Raw genomic sequence first — 17,402 nt, 5'->3', positions numbered from 1 at the left:
TTCATTTATCCTGGAATGTCATTGTGGTGTCCACCCTTGCGCCCCTTGACCGTCAAGCCTCAGAACACACAAAGGCAAACACTCTCTTCTTTTACACTCGCTGCCACCAGGTGATCTCTAAATCACCATTACTTCAGAAAGATTTAGGTCCACAATTCAAGTTCTTTTAAATAAAACTTTGGTTTATTGATTTCAGAGATTCATAAACATCTTCAGTAACTAATCACACCTAAATTTCCCAAAGTACACACTCTATTACTCTGTCTGGCTTTTCTCTCCTGCCTGGCTCTTAAATTTCTCTCTAACTCCCCCTGACTGACTCAGGCTCCGCCTCTTATAGCATCTCTCTCAGCTCCGCCTCTCAGCAACATGAATATGCATGAACCATTATTTTACATAACACACATGAACCATTACATAATATCACACAGACTACAAGGCATTAACAGATACTTCTCTTTCATAGCACCATTGTCCTTAACTGCTTCATTAAAGCTACAGAGGTCTACTTCTAGCTACAGGTCAAATGTTGTTCTCTCTAGAACGCAATCTGCCAGCTGTAAAAACAACACCTGCAAATTGGTACTACAAATCTAAATTATGAAAGTAAACATGAATCAAATCAAAGGCTAATTTAATTAAACCAGCTAACTAGGGTTAAAAATCTCATTTTCTCTAGAGGAAAGGGGCTTGATGATTAAAGTGGTTCAGTTTCAGTCTTCTTTGAACAGCACAACACATTAATAAACTAGATGAATGCCTAACAGAGTACTAACTGGGGGAAGATGATCACCTGAGCTCCCCAAAGCACCAATAAACTAGAGGGTTCTCATCCAATTATCCAGTTAAAGTGCAAGTTGTTAATGTGCTTAACTTTAAGCACACTGTCATTACTAGGACTATACTTGGCTTGTGGAGTACTGGCAAAGCCAGCAAGCATAAACAGAATATATTACTTCCATTAAAACAATAAAGCAAACAAAACTTTTCAATGCAAGTATCACACTAATGAATGTAACTGTACTTATTTATATTTCCACTGAAATTGCTTTGATAACTTCTTTTCTTCTGAAGCACTACTATGCTTAGCTACTTGATTTGAGTACACCTTTCCACACTGTATCTATCTCACAATACCAGAAAACCTAACCAAGAAGTGTGAATTAATTCCTTGGAAATGGCATGGAAATGGTGAAAGATATATTTGCTAGTCATCGGTAAGCACTGTACAGCTGAGTCACCATAAATCACCTTGAGACCATGCTATTTGAAAGTACACCTTTACTTATATTTTCCTGTCTATATACTGAAGCCAACATCAGCAAATTCTTCCCAAGTGCCAACCATTAAATTCTGTTAAGCTGGCACATACAAGATGTAGGGTATTCCCAAGGTGGCCAGGACTTCTTCACTGTTGAAATTTGCTTAGCCTCTTCCATACAGACACTTAGGTGAACAGGAAACACCTTTCTGTATGAAGTTTCTTTCATATGACTTCATAATTACCTTCAATGTTCAAAGCAGAGTCATTAAAAATTCTGTATGCTTGCTACTGTGGCTGCTACTGTCTTCTGTTTGAACATATTTGCTTTGTAAGGATGCAGCCCTTAAAAGTGGCTAAAATATTTTAGATAGGTAAAAAACAGCAACAACAACCCAAAGATGCTCTATAGTTTTGTAGCTAGTGTCTCCATGCAGGTAATCTACACATTGCCACCAAGGTTCCCCCAATAGCAATGGGTCAACTAAAATACTACTGTTTTTATGGAAATCCAAATTCCCATGTATACAGCTCACATGTATAAAAAGGATGCTCAGACCAAAGCACCACTTGCTTACAAGCCCAGAAGCAGGTGACTGAACAACTGCTACCATCAAATTAACCAGTTCATGAATAGCAAAAGTATTTATTACAACTGTCACACATTTCTATCACTTGCCTTTTACCATATTCTGGACAAATTCACAAATGAATGCACTTGACGGGCACTTACTCCAAAAGAGTTAGGGATATATAATCTGTGGGGATAGTTTTATGTTGGAATAATTACTGTCTACTACAAGTATCATCATAACATATGTGATTTTCATTACTGAACTAAAAAATCCTCAGAAACATTTAAGAGAAAATATATCACAAAGTTTATTTTCTTTGGAAATAATGTATGAGCATTTTTATTGTCAGCAGCAGTATTACAGGATGAAAAGGAAGTAGCTTGCTGAGTTTCCTTATGAATAACAGAACTAATGTCTACTTCTAAACTTAGCAGTCCTAGCCTCTAATTCCCTGAGGGAGTATGTTAAATATATCCATCTAGCTGTCTAGCTTTGATTTCTATCCAGTGCCACTGGGAGGTCCAGAAGCACCACATCCTGCACAACAGTGGAAAAGTAAGCAAATATTGATAAGCCTTGTTCAAGACAGAACCCAAAAAATAGAATGTCAAAACTGCATCATGGACATGCCTATATCAAGCACTGAATTCTGAAAACAGACAAATTCTATTGCTCCAGAATTACTTGCAAATCAGAACCATCTATCTATCTATCTATCTATCTATCTATCTATCTATCTATCTATCTATCTATCTATCTATCTATCTATCTATCTATCTATCTATCTATCTATCTATCTATCTATCTATCCATCTATCTATCCATCTATCTATCTATCCATCCATCTATCTATCTATCTATCCATCTATCCATCTATCCATCCATCCATCCATCCATCCATCCATCCATCTATCCATCTATCTATCTATCTGTCTATCTATCTGTCTGTCTGTCTGTCTGTCTGTCTGTCTGTCTATCAGTGCTCTAAGGTGGCAATGAAGAAAGGGAAAACTTTTCCCAACAACCAATATCTTCCTGCCAATTATTACCTGCATGCCCCTCTCCCATTTAGCACAATAAAAGAAATATAGAAGGAGCATAATGTATCATTCTCCCATTAGTACAATGCTGACAATGAATCAGTGTTCTGCAGCAGTTCCACTGTACAGTAAAATTTCAGAACACTGAAATTTATTGTTAAACATAATATTTTTATATACTGGATTTAAAACTCTGTTATAGCCTTTGGGGGGGGCAGCATTATTTTTCTACCTATTTTTCTATGTATTTTTTTCAAACAACCTTTTTCTTTTTATAATATAAATAACTCTGTTGTACTATGCAATGAACACACCACATTTTTCAGAATACAAAGATGAAATGAAATTCTGACTATCAATTTCCATGGCTTCACTTCTGGGCACCAGAAAGACCATAAAATCAATGGAATTTTCAGCAAAAATTTATTTGACCCAGCAAAGAGATCTATATACCCAGTTTGGTGTATCAGATAGATAGGATTCAGGAGACCTAGGTTCAAATTCTTCTTTGGCCATAGAAGCTCACCGGGTGGTGCATGTGTAGGGGGGAGTGGTAGAACCACTCCTTAAATTGAAAGGAAAACCCTTACTTTGAAAACCCTGTTAGGTTTGCTATAAGTCAGTTGGAACTTGAAGGCACACAATACACACAATGGCATTTAGCAGCTGCCCTACAATGCCAACCTGGTGCTTGGCATATATTACTAACAAACCATCACACTGCTGTTTTCTATACAAGTAGCAGCAACCAGGTGGTGTATTCCTCACTGAAAACTTATAATTTGGATTTTTATTCCACAAGTACAGGAGAATTTGCATGAGAAAGAAATATCAATTTTGCATGGAACATCCTTGCACTCAGAAAATGTGGCTGTTACGTATAGTACAAGAACAGTTGGACAGTAATTAAGCTGAACCAAGACACCTTCTTCTTCATCCTCCTTCTAGAAGAAACTGTGTTTCCCAGGAAATTGGACTTTAAGAATAACCTATATGAGTTATAACATGAAATTCTGTGGCATGTTAACGACTTACAGGTTTATTAAGACACAAGTTTTGCCAGCACACTATATTATATAATACTGTAGATCTGTTCATATTTAAAGTACAGTACCATACAACTCTCTTATTGTGCTGCAACAGAGTAACACATTTAACATTGTGAAAACTGCTGCATAGATTATCTCATCATCCTCTTCCCTTGACGGTGCTATTTAAAGAGATCAGTTTATTAAGGGCAAAATTTGAACAATGGCACAGGAAGTGGGCATAATAACTCATCTAATCAAAATATCACATGCATCATCTTATGAAGATGCTAGTTTCTACTGCTACAAGGCTTCAACTCTGGACAACTTCAGTGCTGTTTTCTGAAGGAAGAAGTAATAGCAACAAATTTTCTGCTCCTTACACATTGGACAGATGGCTGGATAACTAGGTGGTTTAGAAACCTGGCCGCGGAACCAGAGGTTGGTAATTTGATTCCTCACTGGGCCTCCTGTGAGCATAGCCAGCCTGTGTGGCCTTGGGCAAGCTGCACAGTTCCAGGATGCCCCCAGAAAAAGAGAATGATAAACCACTTGAGAATTTTCTACCTAGAAAACTCTGAAAAAGGTTGCCGTAAGTCAGAATTCACATCACATCATAATTGATTTACACACTGGATGAGCCTGGGTTATTTTCAAGAAGCTGCAAATGCATATCCATATTAAAATGTTAACACAACATAATATTACACATGTCTCTTTGGAAATAAATTCCAATGAGTTTAAAAAAGCTTCTTCTTATGTATGTATGCACATAAAGGTAAAAGGTAAAGGTTCCCCTTGACAATTTTTGTCCAGTCGTGTCCGACTCTAGGGGGCGGCGCTCATCTCGCTCTTCAAGCCATAGAGCCAGCGTTTGTCCGAAGACAATCTTTCCATGGTCACATGGCCAGTGTGATTTAGACACGGAACGCTGTTTACCTTCCCACCGAGGTGGTCCCTATTTATCTACTCGCATTTGCATGCTTTCGAACCGCTAGGTTGGCGGGAGCTGGGACAAGCGACGGGTGCTCATTCCGTTGCGTGGATTCGATCTTACGACTGCCGGATCTTCTGACCCTGCAGCACAGGCTTCTGCGGTTTAGCCCACAGCGCCACCACGTCCCTCATAACTGCACATAACTGTAACCTTATTAAACAGCACTGAAATACATCTATACCACCAACTATAAATGGGACTAGACAGTAGGAGACAGTAGGAGACCCCAAAAACTAGAGCAAAACCCCCTGCAAAGCTATTATCTCTTCAAAAACTAGGAATGGAGACAGATCACTCACAATGTTTCTATCTGGGCCTTCATATCTCTTGAAATTCTTTTGCTATTCACCACAAGTAATCTGTACAAGCAGATAAAAAGGTAGCAATGCCTACCACCTAGCTTTAACTGCCCCTATAAAAGTTTTAACTCTGGATAACTGGTACAAGGTACCTCAAAACAGGATTGTGCTGCAACTAATATACAATGCTTTTGCTGTATTAATATGCAATTCCATTTCACACATTCATTGGTGAACAACGAATACATGTTACGAAGTGTTTTGTTAAACAGACACGAGAAATGTAATAAGATTATGTAATAGTTGAATTATCAGACTGAGTGCTTACCTTCTGAACGCCACTTGTACCCATGTCTTTTTGTCCCTCTTGGGATGTACATTCTTCTGGCTTTTGTAACAATGGTGAGCATATTTCAAAATCAGTGTGTCCCAGGTCCTGTAAGTACTGATAAAGTGGTGAATTCTACAATAAAAAGTTAAAGATACAATTAACTTGGGTTTTTTATAAAGCATGTCTAGATTCACAAGCATTACAATATACCCAGTGCAAAATGTACATACTTTTATAAAATATTATATGGACTTCTGACATGAATCAGGAAACAACTTCACACGGGTGATGTTCCTTAAGAATCAGGAAAAACAGAAAGAAGGTGGCTTTTAAAAAGGAGAAAGAAAAGGTCAGTGAACTAAGAAACAGGGGTCTCAGCAAATAGCAGATGGTGGAAAAAGATGTCCTATAAATAGTGAAGAGGAGAAGGCAGCTGAAGGACTCCAACAAAGTACCAGTGGAGAGAAGAATCATTCTGTAGGTCTAAATGGCAGAGGCTGATTGTTGTTGGGGGTAGGCACAGTGGTGACAAGTAGCCAAAGATAATGTGGGAACAGTCAATAGGTTGAAAAGTCTGAAAAAATATGGATAGGTAAGCATACATCCTTGAGAAGAGTTTATACATTTAGTGCTACACAAATGAAAGGAAATGCAAATGCAAAAGGTCTTTGATGATTTGTTTACTTTTGACTTTCTGAGTATTTAATTATTTATTTATTCTATTTATATCCCGCCTATCTAGTCGATTAAGACCACTCTTGGAGTACTTTGGGCTCTGGATTCAAGGTAACATGCAATTTTTCTGGTCTCTACTACTTGCAATATGATGCTAGCTGAATTTCAACTGAAAATATGAACCTCTTTGCTAATCTGACTACACATTTCTAGTAACAAAAATGGAAAGCAGAACCAACTGCACTGTTACCACATGACTATGCACCCAACTCATCCAAACCAAGTAAGCCCCACCCATGCCATGTTCACTGAAATTTGAACGAGCAGCTAAAGATTGGTCTTCTGAAGCTACAGTGAAGTGGTGGGGAGAACTATGAGAAGCAATATGCCCGACAGCCTTGTCAGCTGAAAAATTCAGTTTCTCTAAGCTACCTAGAAGGGAAAGTGACTAAGAGGCCTGATTTCTGTTAAGCCCCTATTCTTCCTCCCACACAACCTCTCAGTCCCTATTCTGCTATCCATACAAAGATGCTGTGATGCTGAGTTTCTAAACTTCTTAAAGCCTCAAATTCTAGACATATATACCACAATTTTAAGGTTGCCAGCAGCTACCCCTCCCCATTTTACTGCTCACTTGCAAGGCTACGTGATAACACATACAACTTCTGTGGTGCTGGTATGGAGGAACAGCCTCTAAAAGGTTGCAGAGGTCAGAGTGTGTCCTGAGAAGGTTCCAGGAACACAGTTAAAGGGAGGGCTACTTGATATTACAACCCTCTATCATACACATTGGAAGCAGTCTGGGTCATTTTTTGAAAAGAGAGTTGATTAACAATAATACTACATTCCTTGGTTCTATACTATTATACTGTACTAGTTAAAAATTCAACACAATGACTAGCAATGCCTCTTAATCACAGTAGTCCAACTGTACAAAAGATAAGCATTAAACAAACTATACAGTAAAAACAGATATTCGTTAGAGAAGGAATGGACTTTAAAACAAAGATTTTAAAATTAAGATTAATTTGGTAGTGTTTAATTTTTTACTATCACATTATCCACATCTCCCCTCATTTAACATATTGATTTTATAATCCAGTGTGATTGTTTTAACAGATGGATCTCTAAATATAACACAAATGTATTTGGCTAGTTTATTATCATAGCTGCTAAAATCAAAGCCACACCTAGGTAATTTTTGCTGATGCATTTATACAGGAAATGACTAAGACTTTCTCCACTAGGTCTCCGCCCTCTACCATCCCACTATCTTTCATTTGTAATAATCTTTATTAACGCTTAACTAGATAAACAGTGGGATTTATAAATCTAGCTTAAATTAAAAAAAAAACAACCATAGTATCCTTGCTTAAAACCACAACAAAGCTAAAGACAGTGTGTCAGGAACCAAAACATAAACAAGAGACAACACTATTAGCAATATTAAATATGGTTCCTTCTCTTTCCTTCTCTCTCTCTCTCTTTCACTCTCTCTCTCACACACATAGGGAGAGGGAGAGAGAGAGAGAGAGAGAATATTCCTGGGCAATAACAAAAACTGAAAGTTGAAACAAAAACCAACCAAGATTATTTTGAAGTTTATGCTCCACACACACATAGGCACACACATAAAACTTACAGGCACCGCAATCCTCGTCTCCTGGAAAATGTGATTCCACCTCTCTCTCAGATACTTTCCCAGCACATCTGAAAAGATTTCTTCCACCTCCCCATTTCTTTCTGTTTGTCTCTCCAGGATGACTGGAGCAGAAAATCAGAAGTACAAGTCAGAGAAAGTGCACCTGTGCTCTTGCACAGGAACATTTTCCTGGCATCAGCAATAAGCAGCAGCCAGCAGCAACTCACAAAGACAACACAGTTTCTCCTGTTACCATATAATAGGAGGAACCCAAAAGCAGTTGACGAGTTCTTAAAGGCTTTTAGAAAGCTACTGACTAAAAGAAAGAATACACATTAAGACTCTATCAAGTCCATTGCAAACACTTGCCAAGCAACTGTATTTAAAAGCCTTAGTCATATTCCCTTGGCTCATAATCATTTTAGCCTGCTTATTACCTAGCAAACTGCTCGTAAATTTCATCTCAGATGACTACAAGACAGTAATTCTGCAAATGCACATGATCCATGCATTTCTGAATATGCAAACTTATTTTCTTCTCTGTTAAGAACTGTGTTTCTCCTACAACAGATTGTCACTCACATTTTCCAAAATGCTTTGCAATATGAGTCAGAAAGGAACAATGTAACAAAGGAAACGTGGATAAAGTGGCTTGACCTGTATGTAGCAAACTATGACTCCAAAAAAAGTCAAATAGTTTCTAAGGATACACTTGTGACTGTTCCAAAAAAATTGGAAGCAAAGCTTAGAAAGCTACTTTGAAAAAGTAGTCAGTTACAGCTCCAATTCTGCACCCCACATTTTTAGTTAGCTACTATTATGATTACAATTTTATTTCGTTAGTCAAACTAAAATAATTACCTAAAAACTGTCACTGGCCTGAAATACAAAACACATCTGAATAATGAGGTCACATACCTTCTGTGGTGATAAAGGTAAAACAATTACATTCCCACTGCCAAAGGAATTAAATTATCCTTCATTATATTTTAACTTCATTGCACCTTAGCTATTGTAAAAAGAAATTAATTAAAAGTAAACAAATGTGTCATTACTCTCAAACTCATTGTAGACAATACAAAGGTACCGCCATGCCCATTTCTTCCTATAAAATCTAATTAACTCCCCACTTAGTAAGGCACAGCTGTCACTAAAACCTGAGATAATTTCAAAGGGACATGAGCAAAAAGGCAAAGACTAGCTTTCTGAGGATCCTTGTGCTTCAGCATCTATATCTCTCTGTGTGCTGAGCAAACACATAAAAAGAGAAAGATGGCTGGGCATGTAATATACATTATGCACCATATGTGTACATACATGCATATACATGTGGGTAGGTGTGCAATATACAATACAGTATATAGTACATCATAGACACACATCTGTGTGTACACACATACATACATATATCAAACTTTCAAAGTATTGTTGTTGCCTATTGGTATTTCAGTAAGAAATATTTCCAAATTTATGCCATTACTGATTTTAAAAAATCAACTATGCAGAGAAAACTAAGCAAACCTTAAAGCACACTCAAAAACAAGCACATATTGATAATGTTGTGGTAATTTTGATTTTTTTAGCACTCCAGGTATATCTAGAGTGCTTCCATTACATCCAAAATATAACAAGGCAGATAATATGGCTCATGAATGAAAAGATCATGACAGAGCAGTACTTCTAGTAACATATTTCTCATGAATCTTTTTTTTAAAAATGTTGTGGTTGCACTAAGGAAACCCTTTAAACTAATGAAAACATTCCTATGAAACTGTGAAGACTGCCATATTTTATGTTTTTCCATTACTTTGCAATGTTATAGAAAAAAATCAAGAGTGCATCTCAGAAGAAAATTTTAAAATACTTTACAAGAATTAAAGTTTTCAAAGAGTGGGAAAAAATTACTTTTTACATCAAGCATGTATTATAGTGGCCAGTATTTTGCATTTCACAAAAGGGTTTTAAGACAGACATTACAACCAAACAATGTCCTAGCCACTGAAAACATGATGTGAATCCATACATCTCTCCCTTACTTAAGTCCTTAGCAGCACTTAAATTAACTCACATGCTCATATTTATATAAACAACATATTCACATGTGCAATTAGTTGTTGACAAGGGAAACAACTGGATTTAGCTCATTATTATTGTCCATCTACAATCCTCTCATGTTTTCCTGTAGCTTCTTCCCTCTTTTCTGTTATCATTTTAAGTTGGAAAAGATGCACAGTTCCCATATGTGGAAGAGCCCTTAGAGCTACTTTCCCATCTTCTTCAAGATGTGTGGTTTTGATGTTGATAAGTGCTCAATACTAATTTTTTCAGGGGTCATTTTTGACCTCCTAGGACCATGTAGATTTTTAATTATCTACCCAATGGCTACTCAGTTGAAATGGACATTCCCTTTCCATACCTAGCTATGTCATAATCCACTAGAGTACACAGAACACAACAGAATGAACATACAGGAAAACAGTAATATTCCTGGAAGGGTGAAAAAATAATTGCAATTAAGTTTGTAGCCTTTAAGTGCGAGAACCATGCATCTGGAAGCTATTATGCTTTGTCCTCACCATAGTTAACCTTTAAACAAATGAAACATTTCAATGGCAACATCCAAACTACTTCCCACTTCAAACAGCCCTTGTACCATCAGTAGAGTTGAAAAACCCTGACAAAAAACATGACAAATCAGAAAAAATGTTCTCACATTTTTTGTCAGAAAAAAGGAAGAAAATTAATTTTTTTCTAATTCTTCTGGGTCTTCACATCTCTAATTGTCAACAATTTGTTTCTTCTCCTCCCGCACCTCAAAATCTATATTCCACCCTGAACTCTGCTCTTTAGAATAAACACTGAGGATGTGTTTGGGCTCTGTGGGGAAATAGAATGTCTTCCTTTCTGGTCCCACCAATGAAGGTGATTTCCATCAGCTGATACACACCAATGGATCCCAGCTAAAATTTAAAGAGTGCTTGAACTTACAGCATGTTGTCTGCCAATAGTCAAAGCACTAGTATGGCTGTTAACAGCTGCACTGAAACAATGACCGTGTTGAGATGTAGGTTCTGAACATCAACACAGGTCTAAACAATACAGTATAAAGAAGCAAACAGCAGTCCTTATACTGAGGAACAGTTTATACCAATACAACTAGAGCATGAAACTGAGTTGTGCCATGTACAGTCTCATGTGGGAGGAAACAGGTGTGAAATGGGAGGTTCCCCCAAATAATGGTGTGGCTATCAAATATTTACGGAATATGTACCCATCAATCTGTCAAGGCAGACAAACCAAGTGTGGTTTCCTAACTGTATTTGTTTCCGTTCCAGGAGCCCTCTGTAACACAACCTAGGAATATGTCCAGATGAGGAGTGCTTGCCTTTTAACTTGTTTCTTCTGATTATGGCTAAAACAACCGGCACCATGCTTTTGAATTACGTTCTTAGCAAACCGAAAATATTTTTTTAAAAAATATTACTTTGGAAAAGATCTACCCCCCTCCCTCACTGAGTTTGGACCAGCCTCCAATAACGGGGGCAACTCTACCAAGCTCAGATGTGAGCAGACCGACCTGGGACTGGGCTGCAAAGCACCCCTTTTGTCTCTGCCACTCTTGCTTAAGAGCCAAGGATTAGGGCTGGCATGTGGCCCTCAGAGAGAAGGCCCAACGACCACAGGCCTTTCTCCCGCCCACTGTGTGAGAGACCCCCCTCGGCAACTACCGCCGCTGGCCCTTCGGATAACTTTGGCCGAGCCAGCCAGCCGGTCGTTCGCCCGCCCACCCGGCTGCCCCACCTGCCCGGGGCCACGAATCGCTCTGTGGACACCGAGACACCGCTCGCTATGCCACCCACCGAGCTCCTTCCCCAACGCCACCCACCTCAAACACCACTTCGTCGTCAAACTCCGGTGTCATCGTTCTCCGCCATCCGTGCCACTCTCTGCGGGCACGATGGGAAAGCGAGTCCGCCAAGCGCCGGCGAGATAATCGCCTCGGGCGGCTTCGCCGAGGGAGCCCACAAAAACTACAACTCCCAAAAACCACCGCGGTAGACCCGGCAGCGGCTGGGAGAGCGCTCAGCTGATTGGAGAGCAGCGGCTGGGCAGGGAAAGGGAATCAGGTTTTCGAGTCTGTACTGGCCGTTCTTGGCCTACAGGGGGCGCCTCGCGGCAGCGCGCCGGAGAATCCAGGGGACTCCGCGAAGCGCTCTCGACGGCCGGGCGAAAACTCGTTCCTGCGCTCAGTCGCTCGCTCGCTCGCCTTCCCGAGGGGAATGCTTAACTTGGAGCCGGAGGAACGAGTTGCCCTTATCGGCAGCTGCCGGGCAGGAACGGCTGGCTTCTTCCTTCTCCGAAGCACCCCTGAGAAGAGCCGCTATGCCTTAAAAGGGGGTGTGTGCTGAGGGATTAGGCGATAAAACGAGGCGCATGGGAGGGAGGCACCATGAGTACAGCCGGTGAGTGCCCGAAAAGTTGTGTGTCTGGTAGTCGGGGGGGAGGCAGGCAGTTTTCTTCCCCCCCCCCCGACCGAGCGCCGGAGCCAAATACAGCCAGTTTAGGGGCAGCTAAGGGTGAGGGGGGGAGAACCAGAGGAAGGGGCAGCTGTCGCCCCCGCCTTCTCTTTCCCCCCTGAATACACAATGCAAGGAAATGGCTTCTTTTTCTCTTTCCCCTTCGGCTTATTCTCTTTTTTTCCGAAAGACCCTGAGAAGGGAAGGGGAGGGTCGCCTGAAAGTTTCCTCCCCAGTTCGGGTTTCTTGCCTTGTCCAGAACTTCCAGTCTCCCTCATTATCTTCAGTCCTGACCTAAGGTCTCCTTTCTTTCTCTCTTCCCTTGTTTTTCCCCCCAGTAAGGTCGGGTGAGAAGAGCAAAGAGCCCACCTCCTGGATCAAGCTTCTCTCCTCTCCTTTCTTCCCCCCCCCCGCGCCCCAAATCCTCTCAGCCTTCCTCCGCCCTCATCACCTTTGTCCCCCCCTCCTTTTGTGGATTGTTGTCTTGAGTTCGTCTGAGAGAAAAAGGGTGAAGTAAATTAACTTTCGTCCTTCGATTTTTTTTTTTTGCCTCTGTTGAGGTTTTGTTTTGCTTTCTCCCGACCTCAACCTCTGAGGAGAAATAAAGCCTCCCCCCCCCCATGGAGCCATGTTCGTGACTTCTTTTTCCACGGAAATGGAAGAAATTGAGTTGTTGTTTCTTCTTCCTCCTTTCCCTGGCGGGTCTCGTCTTGTGCAACCGCGAGCGGTGCCCAGAAGACCAGGATTTAATGTGTCACGAGGCAAAATTTAATGATTGAGGGCTTTAAATTATATGAGAACACCGACCTTTCCGTCTTATATCCAGCAAACCTCGTTGGTGTGGGTGGCAAGTTGTGTGAAGCACGCCAATAGGTAAGGTGGTGGACCTTTGTTGGACTGTCTTTTGTTAAAAGAAGATGCAGCAGGGTTTTAAGTTAAACAGAATGCACCATAGGAGACTGCTGAAAACATTTCTGATAACTCTGTAGAAGATTTGTTGTGGCTTTCGGTTTAGCAGCAAATTAAAAAAGGCTTGTGGCAATTGAAAGGCTGGAAAACTTTATTTAGCTCAAGCTTTCATGGAATGCAGGTGAGGCAGCAGCCCATGAAAATTTAGGCTGAATAAAGTACCTTAGGCATCCTTGTTGGTAATCCTAGGAAGATGGATTTTTACACTTTTGTTTGTTCAGATTTTGCAGTGAGGGTTTTTAAAATTTATTTTGAGTAAAGATTTGTTATCCGTGTAGTTAATCTTTTGTTGTGCTTTGTGCTAATGTTTGACCCAAGCTGTTCCTTATTTAGTAAACAATGACATGTATTATGTATTTTGTTCTGTTGCCCCAATTAAGGAAAGCAATTAGAGAAAACAAAGTCAACTTTGTTCCAAAATGTATAATACTATGAGGACCTGATGTTTAACGGTTTGCAGCAAATATTGAATATTTTTGTATGAATTCTGATCTTTTTATTGGAGTAGACAGTCTGATGTTTGTTTATTGATTTTGTAAAGGATGTTTCTTAATAAACTAGCAGAGTAATCCTGTCCTATGTATGTCCATTCAAAAATAAAATTGGGATGTAACTTCTTGATTGTATAGGATTGTACTTACTAGGGAATTAATCTCATTGAGCGCATTTAGATTTAGTGGACAACCATAGGATTGAACAGAACATAGCCTTCAGTCTCAGCAACTCACTTTCATTTTTTACATTACAGTTTGTTTAATTACTAATAATTACCTTATATTTATAATAAAAATATTCACTTCAAAATGAACTGCTTATCAGTATAACTTACTTCCATTTAAGAGACTGACATACCGTCTCCAACCAGTCCTTCCTACCATGGATTATTTATCTGCAACCTTGTTGGCATGCTGCCATACCATAGATATGATAAGTACACAAACCAAAATGCCTCTAAATATACCTCTGTTCCTAGGGGAGGGGAACAGACTTTTTGTTTGTTTTTATGGACTCTGGATCATTGATAGATTGGCATAACATAAGCAGCAAAAGGTTGAGAACCCTTAGTGTGGATGAAATATAAAGTGACCAAGTCATATAAGTAACTGCAACTTGCATGTATGCCCAGAACTGACTCCGAATTCCCATTAACATATGGTGGGTATTGTCCTTGTGAAGTGTGACTAGATATGAGGAGTGGTGAAGCCCAAGTAAGTGTTCTTATCTGTTGTCCTTTTAGTGACACGAAATTTCATTATCTGACTGAGCTCTGGACTTTGTAAATTGTCATTAAGTAATTGCCTCACAAGCTGACGTTTTGGATTGGAAAGGGCTGTAAGGAAAAGATAACAGTAAACTTAAATCTGGAGTTTGGAATCAACTGGTTAAAAAACCCTATAATTTATTTGTAAAACATTTTCTTAGTGACCAAGGCATAACTATAACGATCTGTAATATTTATTTATTTGTTTGTTTGTTTATTTATTTGTTGTATTTATACCCCGCCTATCTAGTCATTTCGACCACTCTGGGCGGCTAATGAGGGATGAGTTAAACTCACTCTTTGTGGTGTGACAATGTTTTAATTTCATTTGTAATTAACAGTAAGAAGCTAAAAGAGCAGTTATGTTAATCACATATAGAATTATAATCATAGGGTGAGTATCCACTTTTTCAGGCCTTCAGACTATCAAATATTAAAAGTTACCTTCCAGGTTCTATTCAGATATGCCTCTTGAGTATAGATGGGGTTTTTCGTATTTGTATATGAATATCCCCCACAGGTGGAGATAACAAGGGTCCAGCCCCATGGGGCCAGACAGTCCACTCATGATTCTGCTGCTACTGCAAGCTCAACAGAGCCTTCCTATTGCTCCGTTGCTTGTGATGGATTAGCCACTCTGTGATCTTGCAGAGAGGCTCGTCATCCCACCTTCTGCCAGGATGGATAATCTATCACAAGCAACCGATAGGAAGGTTCTGTCAAGCTTGCCGCAGCAGCGGAATTGTGAGTGGACCGTCTGGCCCCATGGGGCCGAACCCTCATTATCTCCACCTGAGGGGAATATTCATATACAAATACCCCCATCTCTAATCTTGAGATTTGCATTCTTGTATGAAAAGCAATCTGAAGTATGTAGGTTTTGTTTTAATACTCAAAATGTTTTATGCAGCTTCATGTGCCTTAAAATATAGGATTAAATGTTTTAAATAATTAAATAGCACAATTTTGCTGTTGATTCCATTGCTGTTGATTCCAGTTTATTTTTCAAGACATTAATCTTGAGTAGGCAGAAAGTAGGAGTAGACAGAAAGTAGATCAGGATATACTAATTGGTTCCTGGGTTGTGTGCAGTAGACTTCCAAAGGTTTCCAATTCCCAAGCAAAACAAAAAACAGAGAGAGATAAAAATGTGTCACATTAAAAATTAACTACTGTATTTTAATGTGAACTTTTGTGGATCAAGTCTAGTTCCTCAGACATGCCAGTAAGACTATGTGACTGTGAAACTACCATTTGTTTTCAAAAGCAAAAGCAAAAAGATTTCCTCACCTCCATTAAAGTAGCTGTTAAAGTGAAGAAAGCTTGAAGAGACAGGAACCAGGAGTGCATTTTTATATGACAAGACTGCTACTCCAGTCTGACTCTGGAAACAGATTGTAAGCTTTCTTCACGGGTCAGGGTTACAAGTATATACTATATATATACTAATACTATAAAATTTTGTAATAGTTTAAAACTTTGGTAGTTTGAGTCTATAGTGATCTGTCACTGCTGACATTTATCTCTGAAAAGGTTAATTCCAATGTGTACCAGATAATCTCTGTCAATCATACCAGTGTTTATCAGGATATTGAGGTACAGTGGTGCCCCGCATGACGATAATTTATTCTGTGGAAATCGCTGTTTAGCGAAATCATTGTCTTGCGAAAACCGTTCCCCCATTGGAATGCATTGAAACCCAATGCATTCTGATGGGGAAAAATTGTTGTTTTGCAAAGATCGCCCATAGGGCAGCCATTTTGTGCAGTGCCGATCAGCTGTAAAAATGGCTGTCCTGTGAAGCACTGGTCCTGAAAACATAGGGAAACCATTTTGCGAAGCCGCCGATCAGCTGTAAAAATCGTCGTCTTGTGAAAAAAATGCTCCGCGAAGCATGAACCAAATCATCGTCAAGCGAAAATCGCCCATTGGAATCACTGTTTTGCGAATCGTTATAGCAATCGCAAAACCTCGTCGTCATGCGGATTTGTCATTTTGCAAGGTCGTCGTCTAGCGAGGTACCACTGTATAACTAATTTCATTGTAAACACTCATGGTGAAATAAGTCTTCTCTAGACATCCACATCTTATTTTTTCCCCAAGTAGAAAAATTATTCAGTCAACATCAGCTTGCCTATTTCTATCAGTTTTATTCATCCACATTGCTTCTATACACAAAAAATGAAAAATTATTAAAAACATGTGTGTTTTTGAAAAGTCAGAGGCATGTTACTTTAAAAAACATTCTTACAGTTATGTGAAGACTCTAGGTAAAATGCTTAAAAGAAACAAATTTGCAGGCAAATGCTTAATAGGCTTATAGCCTTTGCCCTGTTGTGAGTGGGGAGAAATGTCGAAGTAACAGAAACACAGGGGCATGTTGTTCCCTAATTCTTTAGTGAAGGTTTGCCTTCCTGAGCCAGTATTTTGCACCTCAGTACATTTGCTGAACCACAAGGATTTGGAAGAACCAGAGTATAGTAGATCCTTGAGCTTTGTCCTAATTGCACAGATTATCATATATGGTAAGCATTCATTTTTAGCCTAACATTAAATATATCAACACTAGTTACCCTTTATCAGTTTAAAAGTTGAAATGCATCTTTGCTTTAAATCAGGAGATTCCTGGGCTTACAGTAGATCTACTTATTTGTTTCGTCAGAGATGCATTGTTCATACTTTTGTTTCCCTATTCAGTAGGAACATAGCTAAAACCAATCTTAATACCATCATGAACATACTATCCTTATGTGATTTCAGAAGCTAGTTGGATTGTGTTGCATTACTACTTGGATGGAAATTATCAG

General features: G+C 39.3%; 2 protein-coding genes across 10 annotated transcripts in view; one reads left to right on the top strand and one right to left on the bottom strand.

The window, feature by feature from the left end:
* VEZT (vezatin, adherens junctions transmembrane protein) overlaps positions 1-11,889 on the bottom strand; it is a 37,545-nt gene extending 25,656 nt beyond the window's left edge. For 2 of the 8 annotated variants that reach the window (XM_073000265.2, XM_020815663.3), the window contains exons 1-2: positions 11,735-11,875; positions 5,529-5,663 (exon numbers count right to left, since the gene is read on the bottom strand). In XM_073000265.2, the coding sequence (XP_072856366.2) occupies positions 5,529-5,663; positions 11,735-11,770 (171 nt within the window). In that variant the 5' untranslated portion in view covers positions 11,771-11,875. Of the gene's footprint in view, positions 1-5,528; positions 5,664-5,761; positions 6,752-7,848; positions 7,965-8,766; positions 8,858-10,424; positions 10,501-11,734 lie in introns of those variants that run through there. The other 6 variants (XM_073000268.2, XM_078394836.1, XM_020815657.3 and 3 more) reach the window with 5 other exon arrangements.
* Positions 11,890-12,044: 155 nt separating this feature from the next.
* Positions 12,045-17,402, top strand: part of FGD6 (FYVE, RhoGEF and PH domain containing 6) — a 68,962-nt gene continuing 63,604 nt past the window's right edge. Inside the window, exon 1 of one of the 2 annotated variants that reach the window (XM_020815704.3) lies at positions 12,045-12,311. In XM_020815704.3, coding sequence (XP_020671363.3) covers positions 12,299-12,311 — 13 coding nt within the window. In that variant the 5' untranslated portion in view covers positions 12,045-12,298. The other variant, XM_078394834.1, reaches the window with a different exon arrangement.

This window comes from Pogona vitticeps, chromosome 5 (assembly GCF_051106095.1).
Source record: "Pogona vitticeps strain Pit_001003342236 chromosome 5, PviZW2.1, whole genome shotgun sequence".
Classification (NCBI taxonomy): domain Eukaryota; kingdom Metazoa; phylum Chordata; class Lepidosauria; order Squamata; family Agamidae; genus Pogona; species Pogona vitticeps.
This window is presented reverse-complemented; position numbering and strand designations above follow the sequence as displayed.